The 18,385-nt window shown below is 32.2% G+C and overlaps 3 protein-coding genes across 6 annotated transcripts; 2 read left to right on the top strand and 1 right to left on the bottom strand.

Annotated features, from left to right (window-relative positions):
- Positions 1-524: 524 nt before the first annotated feature.
- Positions 525-4,792, bottom strand: LOC11405958 (APO protein 3, mitochondrial). Of its 4 annotated transcripts, none has more exons than XM_024785229.2 (4): positions 4,313-4,792; positions 2,148-3,551; positions 1,819-1,912; positions 525-1,016 (listed from the first exon to the last, which is right to left on the bottom strand). In XM_024785229.2, the coding sequence occupies exons 1-2, from the start codon at positions 4,696-4,698 to the stop codon at positions 2,657-2,659; spliced, it is 1,281 nt and encodes a 426-aa protein (XP_024640997.1). In that variant the 5' UTR covers positions 4,699-4,792; the 3' UTR covers positions 525-1,016; positions 1,819-1,912; positions 2,148-2,656. The 4 variants fall into 4 exon arrangements, with proteins under 4 accessions (XP_024640997.1, XP_024640996.1, XP_039690441.1 ...); XM_024785228.2 differs by having other exon boundaries at positions 525-1,078; XM_039834507.1 differs by lacking the exon at positions 1,819-1,912.
- A 1,320-nt stretch (positions 4,793-6,112) lies between these two features.
- LOC11406496 (small nuclear ribonucleoprotein E) lies at positions 6,113-9,482 on the top strand. Its single transcript, XM_003615759.4, has 6 exons — positions 6,113-6,276; positions 6,379-6,405; positions 6,486-6,548; positions 8,878-8,956; positions 9,038-9,083; positions 9,173-9,482. Exons 1-6 carry the CDS (start codon positions 6,235-6,237, stop codon positions 9,180-9,182), a joined length of 267 nt encoding a protein of 88 aa, XP_003615807.1. The 5' UTR covers positions 6,113-6,234; the 3' UTR covers positions 9,183-9,482.
- A 2,538-nt stretch (positions 9,483-12,020) lies between these two features.
- Positions 12,021-17,317, top strand: LOC11413618 (probable fatty acyl-CoA reductase 4). Its single transcript, XM_039834824.1, has 9 exons — positions 12,021-12,134; positions 12,262-12,365; positions 12,774-12,970; positions 14,198-14,298; positions 14,880-15,081; positions 15,229-15,390; positions 15,669-15,750; positions 16,789-17,058; positions 17,171-17,317. The coding sequence occupies exons 1-9, from the start codon at positions 12,056-12,058 to the stop codon at positions 17,303-17,305; spliced, it is 1,332 nt and encodes a 443-aa protein (XP_039690758.1). The 5' UTR covers positions 12,021-12,055; the 3' UTR covers positions 17,306-17,317.
- The last annotated feature ends 1,068 nt before the right edge of the window (positions 17,318-18,385 follow it).

Raw genomic sequence — 18,385 nt, forward strand, 5'->3', positions numbered from 1 at the left:
ATTAAAGAGGGACTGAGTATACATAAATTGGAAACCAACGGAAAATGAACTATTTCTCGTTGAGTCAGAGGAAAGATGCTGAGCTTGTTATTTACACAGTTGACAAAAGTGGGAAAAGTTAAAACTAGAAAACAGATATTCAAGTGGGGCTCCGCAGAGATGGCTCAGGAATAAAAGACCAATCCAAATAGCCCAAATCTCTACACACTATAATCCGGTCCTACCATTATCTTCAGGTTGTTGTAATTTTGCAGTTCAATGGTATCCAAAGTCTAAACCTCGCACACACTTCCACTCATAGACCGCTTGAACAGAGAAAACAGGGAAACTTAGAGAGGAAGGAAAACTAGTTGTTACTCTGTCCATCAAGAACAGGAAGGTTTCCTGGAAATGGCCATCAGAAGAGGCCATAATGGTGGCAAGAAACACAGTTTCCTTGGAAAGAATCTAGCTCTAGATTCTAATTATTTGAACCAAAAATCACACACACTTTCAATCATATAACACTTGAACAGAGAAAAGAGTGAAACTAAAAGAGGATAGAAAATCATTCACACTGAAAAATGTACACATTTGTCTTGTTACTCAATGAAACAATAACTTTATACACACTATGAATAAGTTCTGCTCTCATCAGGCTTATTCATTAAGCATGGTTATACAACACAGCAAACATCTAGTCACTTCTAAAATAGGACCTGAATTAACTAAGTGTCTCAAGACACACCTGATAATTCTGGTTGGCTACAAAACAGCTAGCTTGCTCTTTAATATCCGCAAACTGCATGCAACACTCCAAGTTCAGCCTTCTTTTGTTCATATGGTCCCTAGAAAAAGGAAATCTGATCTCTCTATGTTTACTTCTCCATGTGCAATTGGGTGCTTAGCTAGAAAGAAACCTAACTTTCGGGGAGTCCTTTATGGTTTTCACAACATTAACAAGCACCAAACGAATGTAGCGGCTGGATACAATCTCACCATCTTAGAGTCTCCATTATGACTGCATGCAAGGTACCCTTAGCAACATTGAAGCAAGATCAGTGTCTTTCTTTGCTCGATTCACCTCAAAAGTTTTGAGCTATAAGTAAAGTTTGTCAGCAACATGAGCATGTCTAATTAACATATAAATGGCCCGTGATAGAGTTGTTTCAGTGGTGTCCCAACCAGCAATTACAAACTTCAAAATAACCTCGCTGACTTTTTTCAATTGCATTGTTTTCTCCCAATTATATGAATCTTAATAATATATAATTTTTATCTATTTCATTAACATGAGGAGTAATTTGTTAAAATGAAAGCTTAGATTTCAACTCCAACATTAGGTTTGGAGACATGATTTCTGTGATACATGATTGTTGGCCAATCTTTTTAGCATCCTCTATCTCTATCTTCCTTCTCTGAATTACTGAGTAAGTGAAATCATGGAAGAATTTGATGCTATATCTTCCTTCTAAGCTTACATTTAGAACTTTCTAAATGTATAGGGGATCAATGGAACAAAGGGCAACATAGGCAAATATGAAGGAAGCACAATAGAAGAGGGGGGAAGAACCACCTATATGCATAATCGAATTGTGATTTCTGAAGGATTTTTATTTTAATTTCAAAATGATAATATGACGTCGCAAAACAATGAGCTCTAATTGATCGTCAATGTAAAACAAGTTTACTAACAAGTAACAATGCATAGCTATTGAACTCTTTCTGAAATCAACCTATAATAAAACAAATACTATTCATGTATAAAAGAAAGCTTACTTTTTGGTAAAGATGGATAAAAGAAGTTAATCAAAAGTTAAATTTACTATGTGTGCATACCAAATGCAAAAGAATAGGTTTCTTATCATCTCTTTAAAGGGCAACCCGGTGCACTAGAGCTCCCACATATGCAGGGTCCGGGAAGGGGTCCCACCTTTATCATAAAAAAAAAAATACAGGAGATTAGAAAAAATGAATATTTATTAAATGCAACTCAAAAGTCAAAATAATCAATAATTATAAAATACACAAAAAAGGAGATAATGATCTCAATCAAGGAGCTCCTCTCAGCAAAAAAATATATGACCGGTGAGTCTAATTTCATCTAACAGAGAAAGGTTTTAATTATAATCTGTAAAAGAATGAGATGAATTGTACAACAGTTTTACCTTTTGCAGCACCAATTACCCACCACACAGGTTGTTGGAGCCTCCTTGAACCTTCTTACCACCACTCTTCTTTAAATTCAACAAATATATTGGTCAGGATAAATTTTGAGCTAAGTCAGCTTCAACATCGACTCAATTAGATGAGGAAGCATAAGAAAATTTCTGAGAAGACTATACACTTTTGGACCCGCGGCAAAGTGGAGTTCAGGCTCTAACTGCAAAAGCCTTTATCTTTATGCATTAAAGTTTATACTAGGTGTTGTGTGCTCTTTCACAGCAGTAATTCCAGTGTCCTTTATGAAGATAACATAAGCTGGAAACTACATTCAGAATGTGTGAATGATGAACTACTGGCTAAACAGCATATAGTCGGACAGCAGAAAACTAGCACATGACACCACATTTAACATTTGATCAAACTCAAAAGTTCAATGAGTTTATCCGTAAGAACTCTAAATGTCCAATAAATGTATATGGCCCATCTTCCAAAGGATTGAAGGCATTTCACTTCAGGCAACAAGGTCAACTTCATCTCGTTCTGGGGAAACCACATCTAATCTCATCATGCTCTTATATTGATCAGGAACTGGAGCCCCAGCATGCACACAGAGTTCCACAACAGCGGGAGCCTTACCATAATATCTCTTGATATTGTTATTCAGAGCAGGGCCATTCAGATCCTCAACATGCCAGACAAAATTTGGACCCACAATATCATCTAATGTTGCCTCTTGCCATGCATGTAAACCATTCCGAGACTGATGCTTTGAAGCCTTGCACATTCTCAGCTTATGTCCCTTAGGACCAACCTGAACCTCAGGACAATATCCACAAGTATTCACAACATACTTCTCCATGATCTTCTTTGCACCTGAAATCATCTCAAACCATGAGTCCAATGCATGTTTACTTAAATCCCTTAATTTGTTCCTTTCTTCGTCACTCAACTGATCCATATGACTTATTTTGTTCTCCAGTAGACTTTGGACCTTCTCTACAGGCTCTTTTAACATATAGGACGAATCAGTTAAAGGATTGACATTTTCGAAAGAACTATTTCTTTCAATTTCATTATCTTCCGCAACGGATTCAAAATCTGCAATTCTTCCTTCGATGCAATATACCGGTTTTGTTCTCCTCTTCGTGGGAAATTTTTTAAGGTCTAAACCCGCTTGTATACAAAGTTCAATTATGGCAGGGATACGTGGAACACTAAACCTCTCATCATGGCCAACTCTTGGCTTGCCAACACGGTCATACAAATGAAAGCATTTTGGGAAACAAACCACGTCTTGAACACCTCCCCTTTTCCAAACATGAGTTGCACTCCGCAGCCAACTCTTTGGTCCCGTACATGTTCGAATTTCATGACCCACATAACCAATGTGAACCTCGTTACAAAACCTGATAAGTCAAAACCATTAAATGTGAAGCCAATGCAACTTGTTCTACTTCTACTCCAAAAACATAGAAAGCCCAGATCAATGACACAAAATTCTACCACTTAAAAAAAAAATGCTGCCAAGTATACTCGAGTTTCATTTGTTTAATTTAAGAATCACACAAAGGCATATTTGGCTCCTTTTAAAACGAGACAATCTATTTTTTTTAAGAAAAGTGACATATGGTAGAATGTCTCAACTCTATTTCCTGTCATTTTCCCTCACATCAGTGCAATCTTACATGTGATCTTTACCAGTTGTCAGTCACTAAAATACTCCCTACATTCCAAAACTTTTGTTGTTTAAGGTATTTTGCCCAGAGATTAAGGAAATACTTAATTGATGGGTAGTATAAGTACCAAAATTACCATATTCTAATCATTGAACACTTTACAAATACCTATAAATTAGTCCCTGACATTTTCAAATGAGGAACAAATTAGTAATTCTGTTGATTTTAACTGAGACTAATTTGTATTACACTTAAACAAATTACTGGAATAGAGGAGTAAGATATACTTTTCATCTGTCATATATGCATATAACATTAACATTTACACTTGTTTTTATAATCAATTGTTGAGAATTTAATTGCTTAGAACTTAGGAGCTAAATCCTAGATACTAAACATCAATTTATTTCTTATGCAATGCAATTATTCGTACCACTTAAATTCAAAAACAAAACAATCATAGATTCACATAAAAAAGATAGAATGCATACTCGCAGCGCAAAACCGGAATAACTCGAACGAGTTGCTTCAAACCGGAAAGTAGAAACCCTCTTGCTTGATAAACTCTCCTCGCAACTTCTACAAGCTCAGGCACAAGTAACCCATTCTCAGGCGCCTCTTCCAGAACTCTACAAGGCTGTGCCTTTCGCGCTTCTCTCTCTGCCTTTGCCCTCGCAATCAAAACTTTCATTGGCGTCACGTAGGGTTTTCTTTCTGATTTTATTCGGCTAGGGTTGGGTACGTCAGAGTATGGGAATGCGTTGTCGGGATCGGGTGAGTCGGGGCAAGTGCCGGATGTGAAGGGGAGGGTGGCGGTGAGGCGGTGGGAGAGGCAGTTTAGCAGAGGGAGATGGGTGGTGATTGCGGTGGTGCGCATGGCGGAGACACTGCGGTGAGAAATGGAAGTGGCGGAGTTTAGTTCCTGAGTTTTAGGAGGCGTTTATTTACTCTTGATGGTTCTTTCATTTTAATTCTTACAAAAGATTTTATCACCTTTTTTTTTTTTTTTTTTTTTTACTTTTTGTTCTTCTTGTTTTATTTTGCTTCATATTTTAGTTTTAAGTACTTCATATTGATAGGGCTACGATTGAGAATCTCACGCTTTAAAATTTGAATTTGCATTTTAATATTCTATAGATTTTTCTGATCTTTATTATGAGAAAACCTTTTTTTTTAGGATAATTGAATAACTAATGTATTTGATATATAATATAAATAAAATATATCAATTGCTTTTGGTTAATGTTCAATTCTTTATATGGCAAATTTGCCATAACTCTCTAGCCACGAGAAGTCTCTTACACTATTGAAGAATTTGTGTCTCACCGGCTTGTCCTTTTTGTAAGAATGAAGAAGAGTTGATTTAACATTGTTTAATCACAACGCAAGAGCTTTAGGAGTTCCGAAGGTTTATAATACTGATAATGAATGTTTGTAAGGAATCGAAAACCACCAACGTTCCACTTCCGTTTCATAACATTTACTTAAGGTTTGGTTCTTTTCGTCAATTAGTTATGTGGAGTATTTGGTGCTCAAGAAATTAGTTCGTGTTTATTATCCTAGCTACAAGTTCTATTTGCTACAACTATTGTATCTCAATTTTAAGTGGCTATAACTATTTTTGATAATATTATTGAGCAGAATGCTCTTAAACCTTGTCGAGAGGTCTCTTGACAACGAGGTAATCATGACACGATGATCCTTAATGTAGACATGACTGCACTAGCAAATCCAATTCGACAAATCTTATTAGACACCATTGTGGGAGCTTAATATTTGGGTTCCATGAGAGTGTTGGTTGTTATAATATCATTCATGCTGATTTTGAGTTGTAGTGTGTGGGTGTAAGTTATGCTAAGAAAAGGAATTAAGATCTCTTGTTTATACTCTTCGCATATAGTCTAGTCAGTGAAAACTAAGAGTCATCGCTTTCACCATTATCTAATTTGTTGGAGCATATCAAAGTCCATCAAGGTATAAATTGAATGATTTCTCTTCGCCATATTCTCTAATAAGGTAATACTTGTGCGAATTTCTTTGCAAAGTCGAACGCTAATAATACCGAACTAGTTGTTGAAGTTTGTGATCGTCCTTGAAACTTTATTAGACTCTTTTGACTAATGTTTTAGGTGCCTCCTCTTTTAAATTATTATTTTTTATTTATTTTTTTGCTTTTTTCTTTTTCGCTTCCTTAAAAAAAATTACCTTCAAAATTGAGTAAAAAGAAAGAAGTCACTTTAAAATTTGTTTATCTTTTTATTATTTACATTGATTTATTATTTATTTTGTTGGCGTCTACTAAAACCCTCTCAGTGAGTGAGCTAGCAGCATTAGTCACCGTCGCTCAATTTTTAGGGTTTAGCTCTCATCGTCTCTCCAAACCTTCACCGTCCGCTCACCCTCACCAGCTGCCATGGCGAGCACCAAAGTTCAGAGGGTTATGACCCAACCCATTGTACGCTTTCTCAACACACTCTTTCCTCTCTCAATTTCACTTTTCTTTCTCTTTAACAACTTAACCTAATTTCCGTTTTCTTTCTTCTTTTTCTCATCGCAGAACTTGATCTTCAGATTTCTTCAAAGCGTAAGTCCTTCTTAATTCTTCCTTCTGTTCTTGCCCCAAAGTTTCGTTTTTCTGATTTTTTATTTATTTTATTTTCGCAGAAAGCGCGGATTCAGATTTGGCTTTTTGAGCAGAAGGATTTGAGAATTGAAGGAAGAATCATTGTAAGTTTATTTTTTCAAGCTTTTTTTTTTCCTTATCAAATCAATTTTAAAATGTTGTGAAAAATTGAAAAAAAAAAGCAGCTTTTTTTAATTGGGATTTTGGTGCTGTGAACTTTCTTTCAATTATGTTCTGAATGGTGTAGAATTATGTATACAGATTTTTAGGAAAGCTACGGCTTTAGTGTGCAATAACCTATTTGTTTATTTGAAGTTGCTGAGCTATAGCAAATTAGTCACTGTTTGATGCTTTGGGAATTGCAAATTAGTCACTGTTTGATGCTTTGATAAATATCTACCATTGATCTTATAATGCTTCTAATTATAATTTGGCTTCTTGACAAGTACTACTGAATTTAAGATTATTGTTGAGTTATGTTTTAAGAAACATATGCATAAAACCGATGACATTATGATGTCGTTTGATTCGTGTAGCAGAGCCTACTTAGTGGGATAAGAATGCAAAATAGAAAGTTGTAATAGTCCAATTGGTAGACCAAATAGTCACGGGTTTTTGCATCGGGAGGTTTACACTAAAAAGAAGAAAGGGGCACATGACAGAGTTAGCAGAGTTGGTTATAGGAGCATGAGTACGGGGGATTTGAACGTCGGGTGTAATTAGGATTATTTTTTCTTGCATTTTATTTCAGTTTCATGCTTGTATTTGTTGTATTTTCATAGATGGTAATCTCCTTTTCTGTGGAGATTCATTTGTTTTCATAAATGCAAGAAGTATTCAACTTTTCCTGCTCTTTATATGATCAATTCTATTCTGTCATGGAAAACCTGATTGTGACCTATGGAGCTTGTCGGTTTGATCTAATGGTAGACTTTCATAGGTGTAGAGTTGTGAACTCGTAAGGTTTAGTGGTAGTTTTTTTTTTTTTTTTTTTTTTTTTTGAAGAGGCTAAATTTAGCCCACCCAAATTGACACTGGTGAGAATTGAACTTGAGACCTTGAGGAGGAGCACACTCCCAGGTCCCAAGCCAATACCACTAGACCAACCCAAGTGGGTTTATTGGTATCATTTTAATCTACTTAACCAGTTATTCTCAAATATTTCATAGGTCTTTCATTCAAATTTAGCCATGACATTCCCTTAAATGTATTTACAATAACCAGCAGTTGATTCTTATCAGCTGTACTACAAGCCAATTTGCTTGTATCCCTGCCTCATACATTAATCGTTTTCCTAGTGACCCATTTCAATACATCAAAATCTGTAGTCAACTCAAGCTCTTGCAGTCTTGGCGAGTGTTTTAATTGCCATACCCAACATCCATACCACAAAAGATATATCTGGGCAATTATGAGGTGGATAAATCGGTCTTTGGTTTACGAGTATATATTTCTTTAGATGTATGAAATTCTATCCCCAGAAAATATTTCTGCAGATCCAAATCTGCAATTTCAAACATTCTTGTAACTTCTCCTTCAAGCCCGAGTTCAGCTTCATTAACGCTTTAACAATAATATCATCCACATTGATAATTGGGGCTGTAGTTTCTCTTTTGGATTGGCTCAATATATATAATATAAAATAAAATATGACCAACCTAGCTTTGGGTGTGTCTGTGACTCTTCACTTCCACCCCTAATTAGGTAAACGTTTCTTGATAGTTGACTATACACGATCTAGTGCTTAAAACCCGTGGAAAATAGCCGAGAATTTTACACAAGCCAGTGGAGTTAATTATCAGATTTTAGCCAAGAGTTTTATACAATCCTGTGGTTTTACTTTTAGCTGTGCATTTTGATGCTTGCCCAAACCTGTGGAGTTGTAAGCAGTTCAAAAGGGACATCTGATGGAAGTGCAGAAAAATAGATGAAAGAACTGCATTTGTGGAGTTATTTTCCACAGCTTACAACTCTTCCATCATTGCTTTTTCCAATTTTGATCTTCTAGAGCCTATGTGATGTTTAGTGCTGTCGTGTAGCTGAATGTTAACAAACTGCTATTTTCTGCTATTAGATGTTTCTAGGAACAGACATATTAGAAATTTGTACCCGACAAACAAAAGCTCTATGTTTACAACTTTTTGCATTCATTTATCAGCATCTCTAAGAAATGTGATATTACACTTGTCACTACTTTGTACTATCTAAATTTATCTTGGCCACATCCTTGGTATCCAAAACTTTGAATTTGAATTTCATTTGTCTCTTTCAACAGTTTAGGACTTTGTAAACTTTTTGATTCATGAGCTCATTTCTTGGGGGAAAATGCTTGGTTATTGTTTTTGTTAGAGTGTAGACAGTACATCCTCATTAAAATTTGGATTTTTTAGTAGGTTTTTAATGATCTTGTGATCTTATTTTTGTTTTAAACAGGGTTTTGACGAGTACATGAATTTGGTTTTGGACGATGCTGAAGAAGTAAACGTCAAGAAGAAGAGCAAAAAAACATTAGGTAATACATGTTTCTTATATTTTGATTATATTTGTCTTTGCCACTCATGCATTTTCTGAAGGGTGTTATTGTTTTGATTAGGGAGGATCCTTCTTAAAGGAGACAACATAACTTTGATGATGAACACGTAAGTGAAATTAAAATCACATTTTCATATATTTCTATGGTTTTCTTCTCCTCATTTTAAGTGAAATGATTTGCTTTTACAATTTTCAGGGGTAAATGATGATGATGATCTCATTGGTACGGTGGTTCCGTTCAACAAGGCCGATTTATCTTTACCCTTTCAGTTTAATTACTATATCTCTTGTCAACATGTTGAATACGCTGCGTGAAAAAAGTTATGTTGACAATATGAAATTTTTATGCACCAAACAAATACTAGGTTTGTTGGTCCTTGTAGTTATGTCTTGTTGCTTGTATTAAAGTCCAAACTCCAGAATGTAAACCAAGCTGTGGTGATTCAGAAAGTTTAACACCAACTTATAACCTTCATCCATTTATTGACTTCCCCCCTTCTATCATATGCTATATCGTGCCTAATTAAGAATTTTAGAGGATTTTATTAGATTTTTTTTAGGGCATTTTTTTATGAATTTAATTGGGTAAATTACAGTCACTTCCCTTGAGGCCTTCTTAAAATGCACTAACACGTCCTCTAGTTTTCAACTAAACATTAACCTCCCCTCCATTTAACACTGTTAGTCGGTTAAATAACTTTTCAACTTTCACTCATCCTCTCAAATTGGATTTTTATTTGATTAAAATACAATTGTACATGAATAATTATCAAACCAGTTTGTCATTAAAATCATCATCGATGCAATTGTACACATGAGTTTCTTCAAAGCAGTTTGTCTTTAAGATCATCATCGAATGTCATAATAATTTACAAAACACCAAATTTAGCGAATTTGAATGCGAAGTTGGCTATACATAACCATAACATAGCAGAGTATGCTTTAACAAATAAGAGTAACTTTTACCAATTGTAACTAACGAAGCAAGATAAAGCAATATAATTGAACTATGTATGAGAATATGTGACGGGGGTTCTTGTAGTTTAATCCAATTTGATAGTGTGAAGATAAATGGCAAACTGAATATTCTGCATATGATTCACGACTTTTTTACATGCTTATCATTTGGAGTGACACCCATGTGGTCTTAATGTCTGCTGAACTGTTAGACCCATTGGTTGTGATTTTTACGGTCAGGAACATGACCCGTAACACAATACAAAAACATCATGAAAACGAGATTGAAGACGACTATTAGACTAGCCTCGTGGTGATATCATAAACCAATTGTATTGCATATCATTGTGCTATTTTTGGTTGTCTACATTAATTCGAGTTATGCATGATTGTAAACTTTTGTTTTTATATTTAGGGGGGACCGATCATTTGATGCTATGCTATCATTTTAGGAAGTGGGGATCATTTAATGTTATCATGTTATGCTACCATTTTAGGAAAATGGTGGTGATATACGCTGCAAGTGAAAGATCTTAACTACTCAAATGGATGAATGAATTGATTACACGATGCGTCCGTAAAATCAAAAAAGAAATATACTATAATGATGATGCAAATTGCAATACATTATGATTCGTTAATTGTTGGGTTAATTAGGGGAGCTCGAAGGACCGTCAACATCATGAGGATATACAACCGACATTACATCTAGGGCAGGACAATCCCCCTCAAGTAGTCACCCACACCAGTAGCTTGGGCTCTGATACCAGTTTGTTGGGGAGTGGGAATGAGCTAAACGTCTAGGACCACTAAGAGACTTAGACACCACACTGTTACTCAAAACTTTAAGGTAATCTAGTGGTAGGAAAATGTAGATCTTGAATCTAGGAGTTTCAACATTAATATCATATAATTATATTACTTCACGTAATATAATTTTATACGGTGTCCAAAATATCCACTGCCCAGTGACATCATCGCTACACACAGGATGTATAATGGAGGTTTAGAAAAGAAAAAAAATGTGGTTTGGTTGGTGAGCTAAAGAACATTAAAGAAGTTAAAAAGAGGAGGTCTCGAACATGATCCCAAAAATTAATATGACCAATAATTTTACTAATATTGCCTATAAAAAGTAAGTATCATTGAAGATAAAAACATGTTTATTAGTTACCAGTAGTAATATTCTTGAAAGATCACCTAGTTTTGTGGCGTATATTCAACAACTTAACTGACTAAATATTAATGTAAAAACAAATGGCGATCATAGGCGATTTTTCTTTGTTCTTCTCATCACCCTGAACGTTACTCTGATTCTGATTCTGAGACATATCTACATTAAAAACAAATGGCGATCAAAACCTAACTAAACAACAATGCCATAAAATCATAAAATCAAAAACTAAACCTAAACTTAAACTATCATCAAAACCTACACTTAAACCTAAACAATTCTAACAATTCTACAACGATTCATCAAAACCTAAATCTAACAATTCAATAAAAGTTCTCTAACAATTCTAACCATTCTAACCTAAACTATCCTAACATATCATAAAATCAACAAATCAATATAGTCGAACATATATAATCGAAATTTAAGAAAAGCGTTGTGATTGAAAATTGGCTTGGAATGGCTTGAAATAGCTCAAAATCGCACATTGGAGATCAAAAAACGTAACAATGGAGTTTTGGAAACTCCTATGTCTGTTATGTTCTTATAACATTTTCCTCGGTTCCTCGGCAGTTAACTGCAGCCGGATTTCTAATTCCTTAGCAGTTAACTGCCTAGGAAGCAAAAACGTAAATTACTCGTGTGCCACAACGTTATCAAATGTGGGAACAACAATTATCAACCAATTATTAATGTAAAATTAAGTTAGTAGGGTACAATTGACAAAAAAAACTATTTGTACGGGGGCATACATAAATCTACAATAAGTAGATCCCTCCCTTTGAGGGTAATCAAAATCTACTTAATTAGAGTTTAAAACGATGGTTCAACTTACAAGCCCGTCTATAAATAACTCAATGATAATCATTACAAAATAACACTCTATACGTTCCCTCAAAAACAAAGCAAAAAACCACTCTAGACGTGACTTTAATTTATTTCTTAGTAATGAACTCTGGAACGATACATAGCTTTCTCAAGGGAAAGAGCATTTTAGTAATCGGCACAACAGGTTTCTTAGCAAAAGGTACCAGCTATATATATATATCTATATAATTCATTTAAACTATCATTATTATTATTATCAACTTTTATGAAAAAATTACCATGCATATATTATAGTTACGTATAGTTGAATTTATCTTTATGTGCAGTTTTTGTGGAAAAAATACTAAGAATTCAACCAGAGATACAACAGTTGTATCTTCTTGTAAGAGCTTCCAACAATGATTTAGCATCACAACGCTTGCAAAATGAGGTGCATCAATGCAAATACGGATAAATATTTTTATATATTATAGAATATATATGCATTATGCATTATGACTATTTTTTTTATCGGCTAAAATATGGTTTTGGTCCCTGCAAATATGTCTCGTTTTGGTTTTAGTCCCTGTAGAATTTTTTTTTTGTTTTTGGTCCCTGCAAAATTTTTTGTTTTTGAAAATAGTCCCTGACCCCACTTTTGTGATGATTTGCATATATGGCACATTATAACTGAACCAATTTTGTAGTTTTTGGTCCCTGCAAAATATTTTGCTGGAACTTTTTTTTTACAGAGACTAAAACCAAAACGAGATATATTTACGGATACTAAAATCATATTTTAGCCTTTTTTACGTGACCAACATGAACTAATTGTTTGAATTGTTACATAATTTTATAGGTATTTCAAACAGATTTGTTTGGATTGCTACGAGATAAGTTGGGTCAAGAATTTGATTCTTTCATATCAAAGAAAGTTACAGCTATAGCAGGAGATGTTTCTGTTCAAAATTTGGGATTGAAAGATGAAAATCTTAATCTGTTTCAAGAAATAGACCTTATTGTCAATTTTGCTGCAACCACTAAATTTGACGAAAGGTTATGACAATAAGCAAACATGAACACTTGATTAAATTTAGTGTTAAATATGTTTTTTGTCTCTATAAATATACAAACTTTTCGTTTTAGTCTGTCTAAAAATTTTCTTCAACTTTTAGTCCTTATAAACTTTTCAATTGCCACTTTTGTTCCTTATTTTTAAGTTAATTTTTATATTTTTTTGAATGAAATTGTGCAGAAATGTTTATAATATTGTAAAAAAAAATCTCAAAAAAAAAATAGAATTTAAAAGAAAAACACAAATTAAATATGAATTTTTAACCGTAAAAAATATAAAAATTCATATTAAATTCATATTTTGTTAAAAAATTCTAATATTTTTTGGGAGAGATGCTTATAACATTATGATTTTTTATGCAAAATTTTATTAAAAAAATATGAATTCTACATATGAGTTTACTTTAAAGAGGGACCAAAAGTGAAGATGGAAAAATTTTAGGGACTAAAAATTGAAGAAATTTTTTAGAGGGACTAAAAAAAAAAGTTGACATACTTTTAAAGACCAAAAACATATATAACCCTTAAATTTAAATAAATGCGCTTATAGTCCTCTTTTTTCATTATATTAAATTTTAGTCCTCGAGTTTTATAATTTTTCCTCACAACACGGTTTGAAATTTGAAACATGTTTTTTTTTATGAAATGACATTTTTTGTTTAAGCACATTGTTTATGGTCCGAATCAGATATGTTATATCATTAAATGTGATTCTTCTTGTTGTTTTTTTTGTCATGCTAATCGGTGCCTCCGGGGTACTGGTTAAGCATACAAAAAAAGGAAATTTTTATCATAAAAGGAAGTTTTGTTGACTTATTTATAGATTAATTAAATAATTTTCAATTCAATAATTAACATATAATTTCCCTTTTTATTATCCTTAACCAGTATCCGGTTTTTGACAAAAAATGTGATTCTTCTTTCTACCCAAAAAAAAGTGATTCTTTATCATTAAGGAATATGACCATGTGCAAAAAAAAAAACTCCAAAATGACATAATCTTGACACTTGTAAAACATAGGACTAAAATTTAATTACAAAAAAAATATAGTAAGGATTAAATGTGTATTTAAATCAAATTTTAGAATTTGTCTCTATTTTTATCACTAAATTTGATAATATAAAAGATATAGAGATTTATCTTTTTTGTCTATAATCTTGATTGTTAATTTTCTTTTATTTGATAAAATTAATTTAATTTTCGTACAGGTTTGACATCTCAATGGGTGTTAATACAATGGGACCTTTACATGTCTTAAACTTTGCAAAGAAATGTTGCAATATAAAAGTTTTTGTCCACATATCAACAGGTAAATTTCTAGGGCAAAAAACATATAAGGTAGCCTAAAATGCAAGGGAAACTTTTTACTTTATACCCCAAATTTTTACCTATATTTTAAACACATACATGCCAATCCAAAAATATTCTTAACTTTAACATACTGATAGTCTGATACTATAAACATTTGTTTTAATCACATATTCTCTCCTAGACTAAAACGTCGAAAAAAAATCAACGAGTTAATTTTTTTTAATCTTTTGAATTTTGAAAGATCCAATTTAAATATTTATACCAAAAGTTTTGAAATTCAAAACTTACATTTTGAATATTCATGCCAAAGTTTTGAAAGCAAAACATCTAGTTCGAATATTCAAATTAAATGTTTTGAAAACTAAAGATCTGAAGTTAAATTTTCAAAGTAGAGACATCTAAAACGAAGCTGATCCAAATGTCATTCTCATTATTTTTAACAAATGTTAATAAAGTATTATAGCTGTTCTCCACTTTTTTATTATTATAAAATTTATTTGAGAGATCCATATTATATTTGATGACCTCCCACTTTTGGCTATTACTAAAAGTAAGTAAATTGTATTCATTATTAACTAGCATATGTATGTGGAGAGGCCAATAATGGAGAAGAAATTTTACAAGAGAAACCATTTGAGATGGGTCAAACTTTAAAAGGAACCTCAAAATTAAACATTCAAACAGAAATGGATTTGTTGGAGAAAAAAATAGATGAACTTCGAGCAATGAATGCCGATGAAAGCACAATCAAATATGCATTGAAAGATTATGGAATTCAAAGGTTCATCAAATTCTTTTTCTTTTCTTTTAATTTTTGTAGCACACTTTGTACATAGTTTATATGTATGTTGTTGACAAAACATTGGTTCATGATCTTAATCTAACATTCTTTGTCTGATGTGATTTGAACTGATTATTACGAAATTAGAGCAAATTTGCATGGTTGGCCAAACACATATGTATTCACAAAAGCAATGGGAGAAATGCTTGTAGTAAATCAAAAAGATAATGTACCATTGATCATTATACGACCCACAATGGTAACCAGTACGAATAAGGATCCATTTCCTGGTTGGATTGAAGGTTTACGGTATATCTTCTTCATCACTTACAAATCTTCAAAATTTGTATCCCATTTGCTATGATTGATTTTCCTAATCTAATTTTTTTTTTTTTTTTAATTTCATTACAATTATATAATTTTTTTATTTAATTTATTTACACCGTCAATGCAATTTTCATTATACTATAAGTCAAATTCAATCATTATTACTTCTAAAGTCATATATATAATGTAAAAAAATTTACACCGATAATGTATGAATTTGTTTACATGTATAATATATTTTTAGCATGCTTGTATTACAGAACTACGGACACTGTGATACGCGGATATGGTATTGGGAAATTAGCATGCTTTGTCGGTAATCCCAACACTATTTTAGATATAGTAAGTGTCATTGGTTATTTATTTTTATTTTTTTTACAGCAAGATATTTTATTTTATTAAATATATATATATATATATATATATATATATATATATATATATCTTATACTTTTTTTTATTTTTTGTTATTTTTTATGTTTCAGCAAATACGTTGAGCAAATTCATTGATAATTTGATAATCAATGCATTCTTTTTATAAAAAAGAATTGAATTATAACGAATACAAGGTTATTTAAACCCTTTCAATTCAAAGAGATACAATGCATATATTAAAGGATTATTACACTAATAAAAAAAGAGGAATGATAAGTGAACACAAAAATACAAACACAAAAACGACATCAGGGATAGTCTTATAATTTCCGTCAAAATTTAATGGCATAATTGAGATTACAAGTAGAAATTAGAGACATTTTTGTTGTTAGGTAAGACTTGATTGTTGTTGTATTAAGAAAATAAAATGATTTAAATATTACAAATTAATAATTTTTTAGCAAGAATTTGTAACAAGTGGTTACAAATGGTGGTTTCTTGAGGTGGAAGCAAATTGTTTCAAAGTGGTGATCTATGGTGGTGGGCAGTGATTAGAGTAGTTGTCAACGGTGGCCAAAGTAGTGGTCGGTGGTGGTTAGCACGATGAGGAGTGTTATGGACACTTTCTTTCTAACACTCTTTCTAACACTCACTCTCTTATTCGGTGAAGTTCATGTGGGTACCACACATTAGAAATGGATCCCACATAAAATGGTGAGACTCATATGAGTTTCACCCAATAGGAGAGTGAGTGTTAGAGAGAGTGCTAGAAAGAGAGTGTTCCTAGCATTTCTCTTGAAAGTAACTTTTATATATTATTTCTTATTTGTATAAAATTACTATAGACGTTATGCATGTTTGGAATTGGCTTAACTGAAGCTTTCTGAATTCATATTATTTATTTTACAAGCATTTTAATTTGCTATATATACTCTCTTTTTGGACAGATTTGTTATATATTTGGGAAAAACAAAAATAATTATAACTTAACCTTTGAACATGCAGATACCTGCAGATTTGGTCATTAATTGTGTGATTACAACCATTGTTGTTCATTTGGATCAAGCTCCAAAAGATTTCATCTACCACATTTCTTCATCGTTAAGAAATCCTTTCAAAGTTTTGGATTTTATCAACATTATCTATGATTATTTTGTGAAAAATCCTTGCACAAATGAAAATGGAAAACCAATAGTTATCTCCAAGAGACTTTTTCCGACAAGTTTGAGTGGTTTCAACGTTTATTTGACAATCAGATATGTCATTCCTCTTAAGGTTTGTTGAATATGAAACCTAACAACCTAATCAAGTGAACATTAACATTTTAGGTCATATATCTTGAAGTATTTATACTAATCCACTTCACACATTTTGGCATATTTATAAGGTCTCAAATTATGTGAACAAAACATGTTTTCGTTTCTCCCAAGATGCTACTTATGATGACAACTACAAAAAAAATAGAATGCTTAAAGGATGGGCAAAACTATACAAGCCATATTCATGTTTTAAAGCCATGTAAGTGATTTTCCATACGACCTTTATGAATTACAATCTATATATATTTGATCTACTTTGATCTGATTTTTTTTCTACGAGATTTGATTCTTTTTTTAACATGTAAGTGCTAGTTATTAGTTATTATATACTCTCTCGGTCTTAAATTATATGTCATTTTTTTCAAAAACAACCTGTCTCATTTTATATAATTCCTTCGTCCCAAATTATAAGTAAAAAAATTATTTCACACTTATTAAGAAAACTAAAACATGATAATTTGGAGTATAGTTTCTTGTGTTTTTCTTAGAATTAATTTTATGGAAAGATGTAAAAATAATTTTTATTGGTTATTTGTTATAGATAAAATCAGAGGGAGAGGAAATTAAATGCATTTAATTTCACTTGGAAAAAATGATTTTTAGAAACAGCAATTATTTATTAATATGTCATATGTATACAATATGTACAAATTCCAATGCAAAGTTACTATTTTAAACTTCTTAACATGTGAAAATAGAAAAACCTTTTTAAAAATAACATAATTAAATATGACAAAAGTTTGTCGTTTTCACTTATAATTTGGGACAAAAAAAAAGAGTTTTTTCTTCTTATAATTTAGTACGGATGGAGTATCATTTTACAATGTCAATGAATCATCAACCTTATACTTATTTATTATTTATTACTCTCTCCCTGACTCTTTAAATGTCTCCCTTAAAGAAAACCTCTTTAATTTTAGTCAAAGTTTTAAGTCAAAGTTACTATTTTAAACTTCTTAACATGTGCAAATTTGCACATGATAGAAAACTCTTCAAATTCATTCAATAAATGATGTATGTTGCCTACAATAAAGACCACATACATCATTTATTGAATGAATCTAAAACATGGATTTTTTCTTATATTTGTGACCGTAGAGTGTATGTTTGTCCTCGTGAGCTTAACTCAGTTTGTAAAGACAATGCATAATATATGCAAGGTATGAGGTTCAAACCTCGGACACCTATAACGGATGGAGTATTTAATTAAAGATAATCCAGTAGTAATCACACACATTTGAGACAACTTTTCTTAATAATCACACACATTTGAGACAACTTTT

This window comes from Medicago truncatula, chromosome 5, assembly GCF_003473485.1.
Source record: "Medicago truncatula cultivar Jemalong A17 chromosome 5, MtrunA17r5.0-ANR, whole genome shotgun sequence".
In the NCBI taxonomy this organism is placed as follows: domain Eukaryota; kingdom Viridiplantae; phylum Streptophyta; class Magnoliopsida; order Fabales; family Fabaceae; genus Medicago; species Medicago truncatula.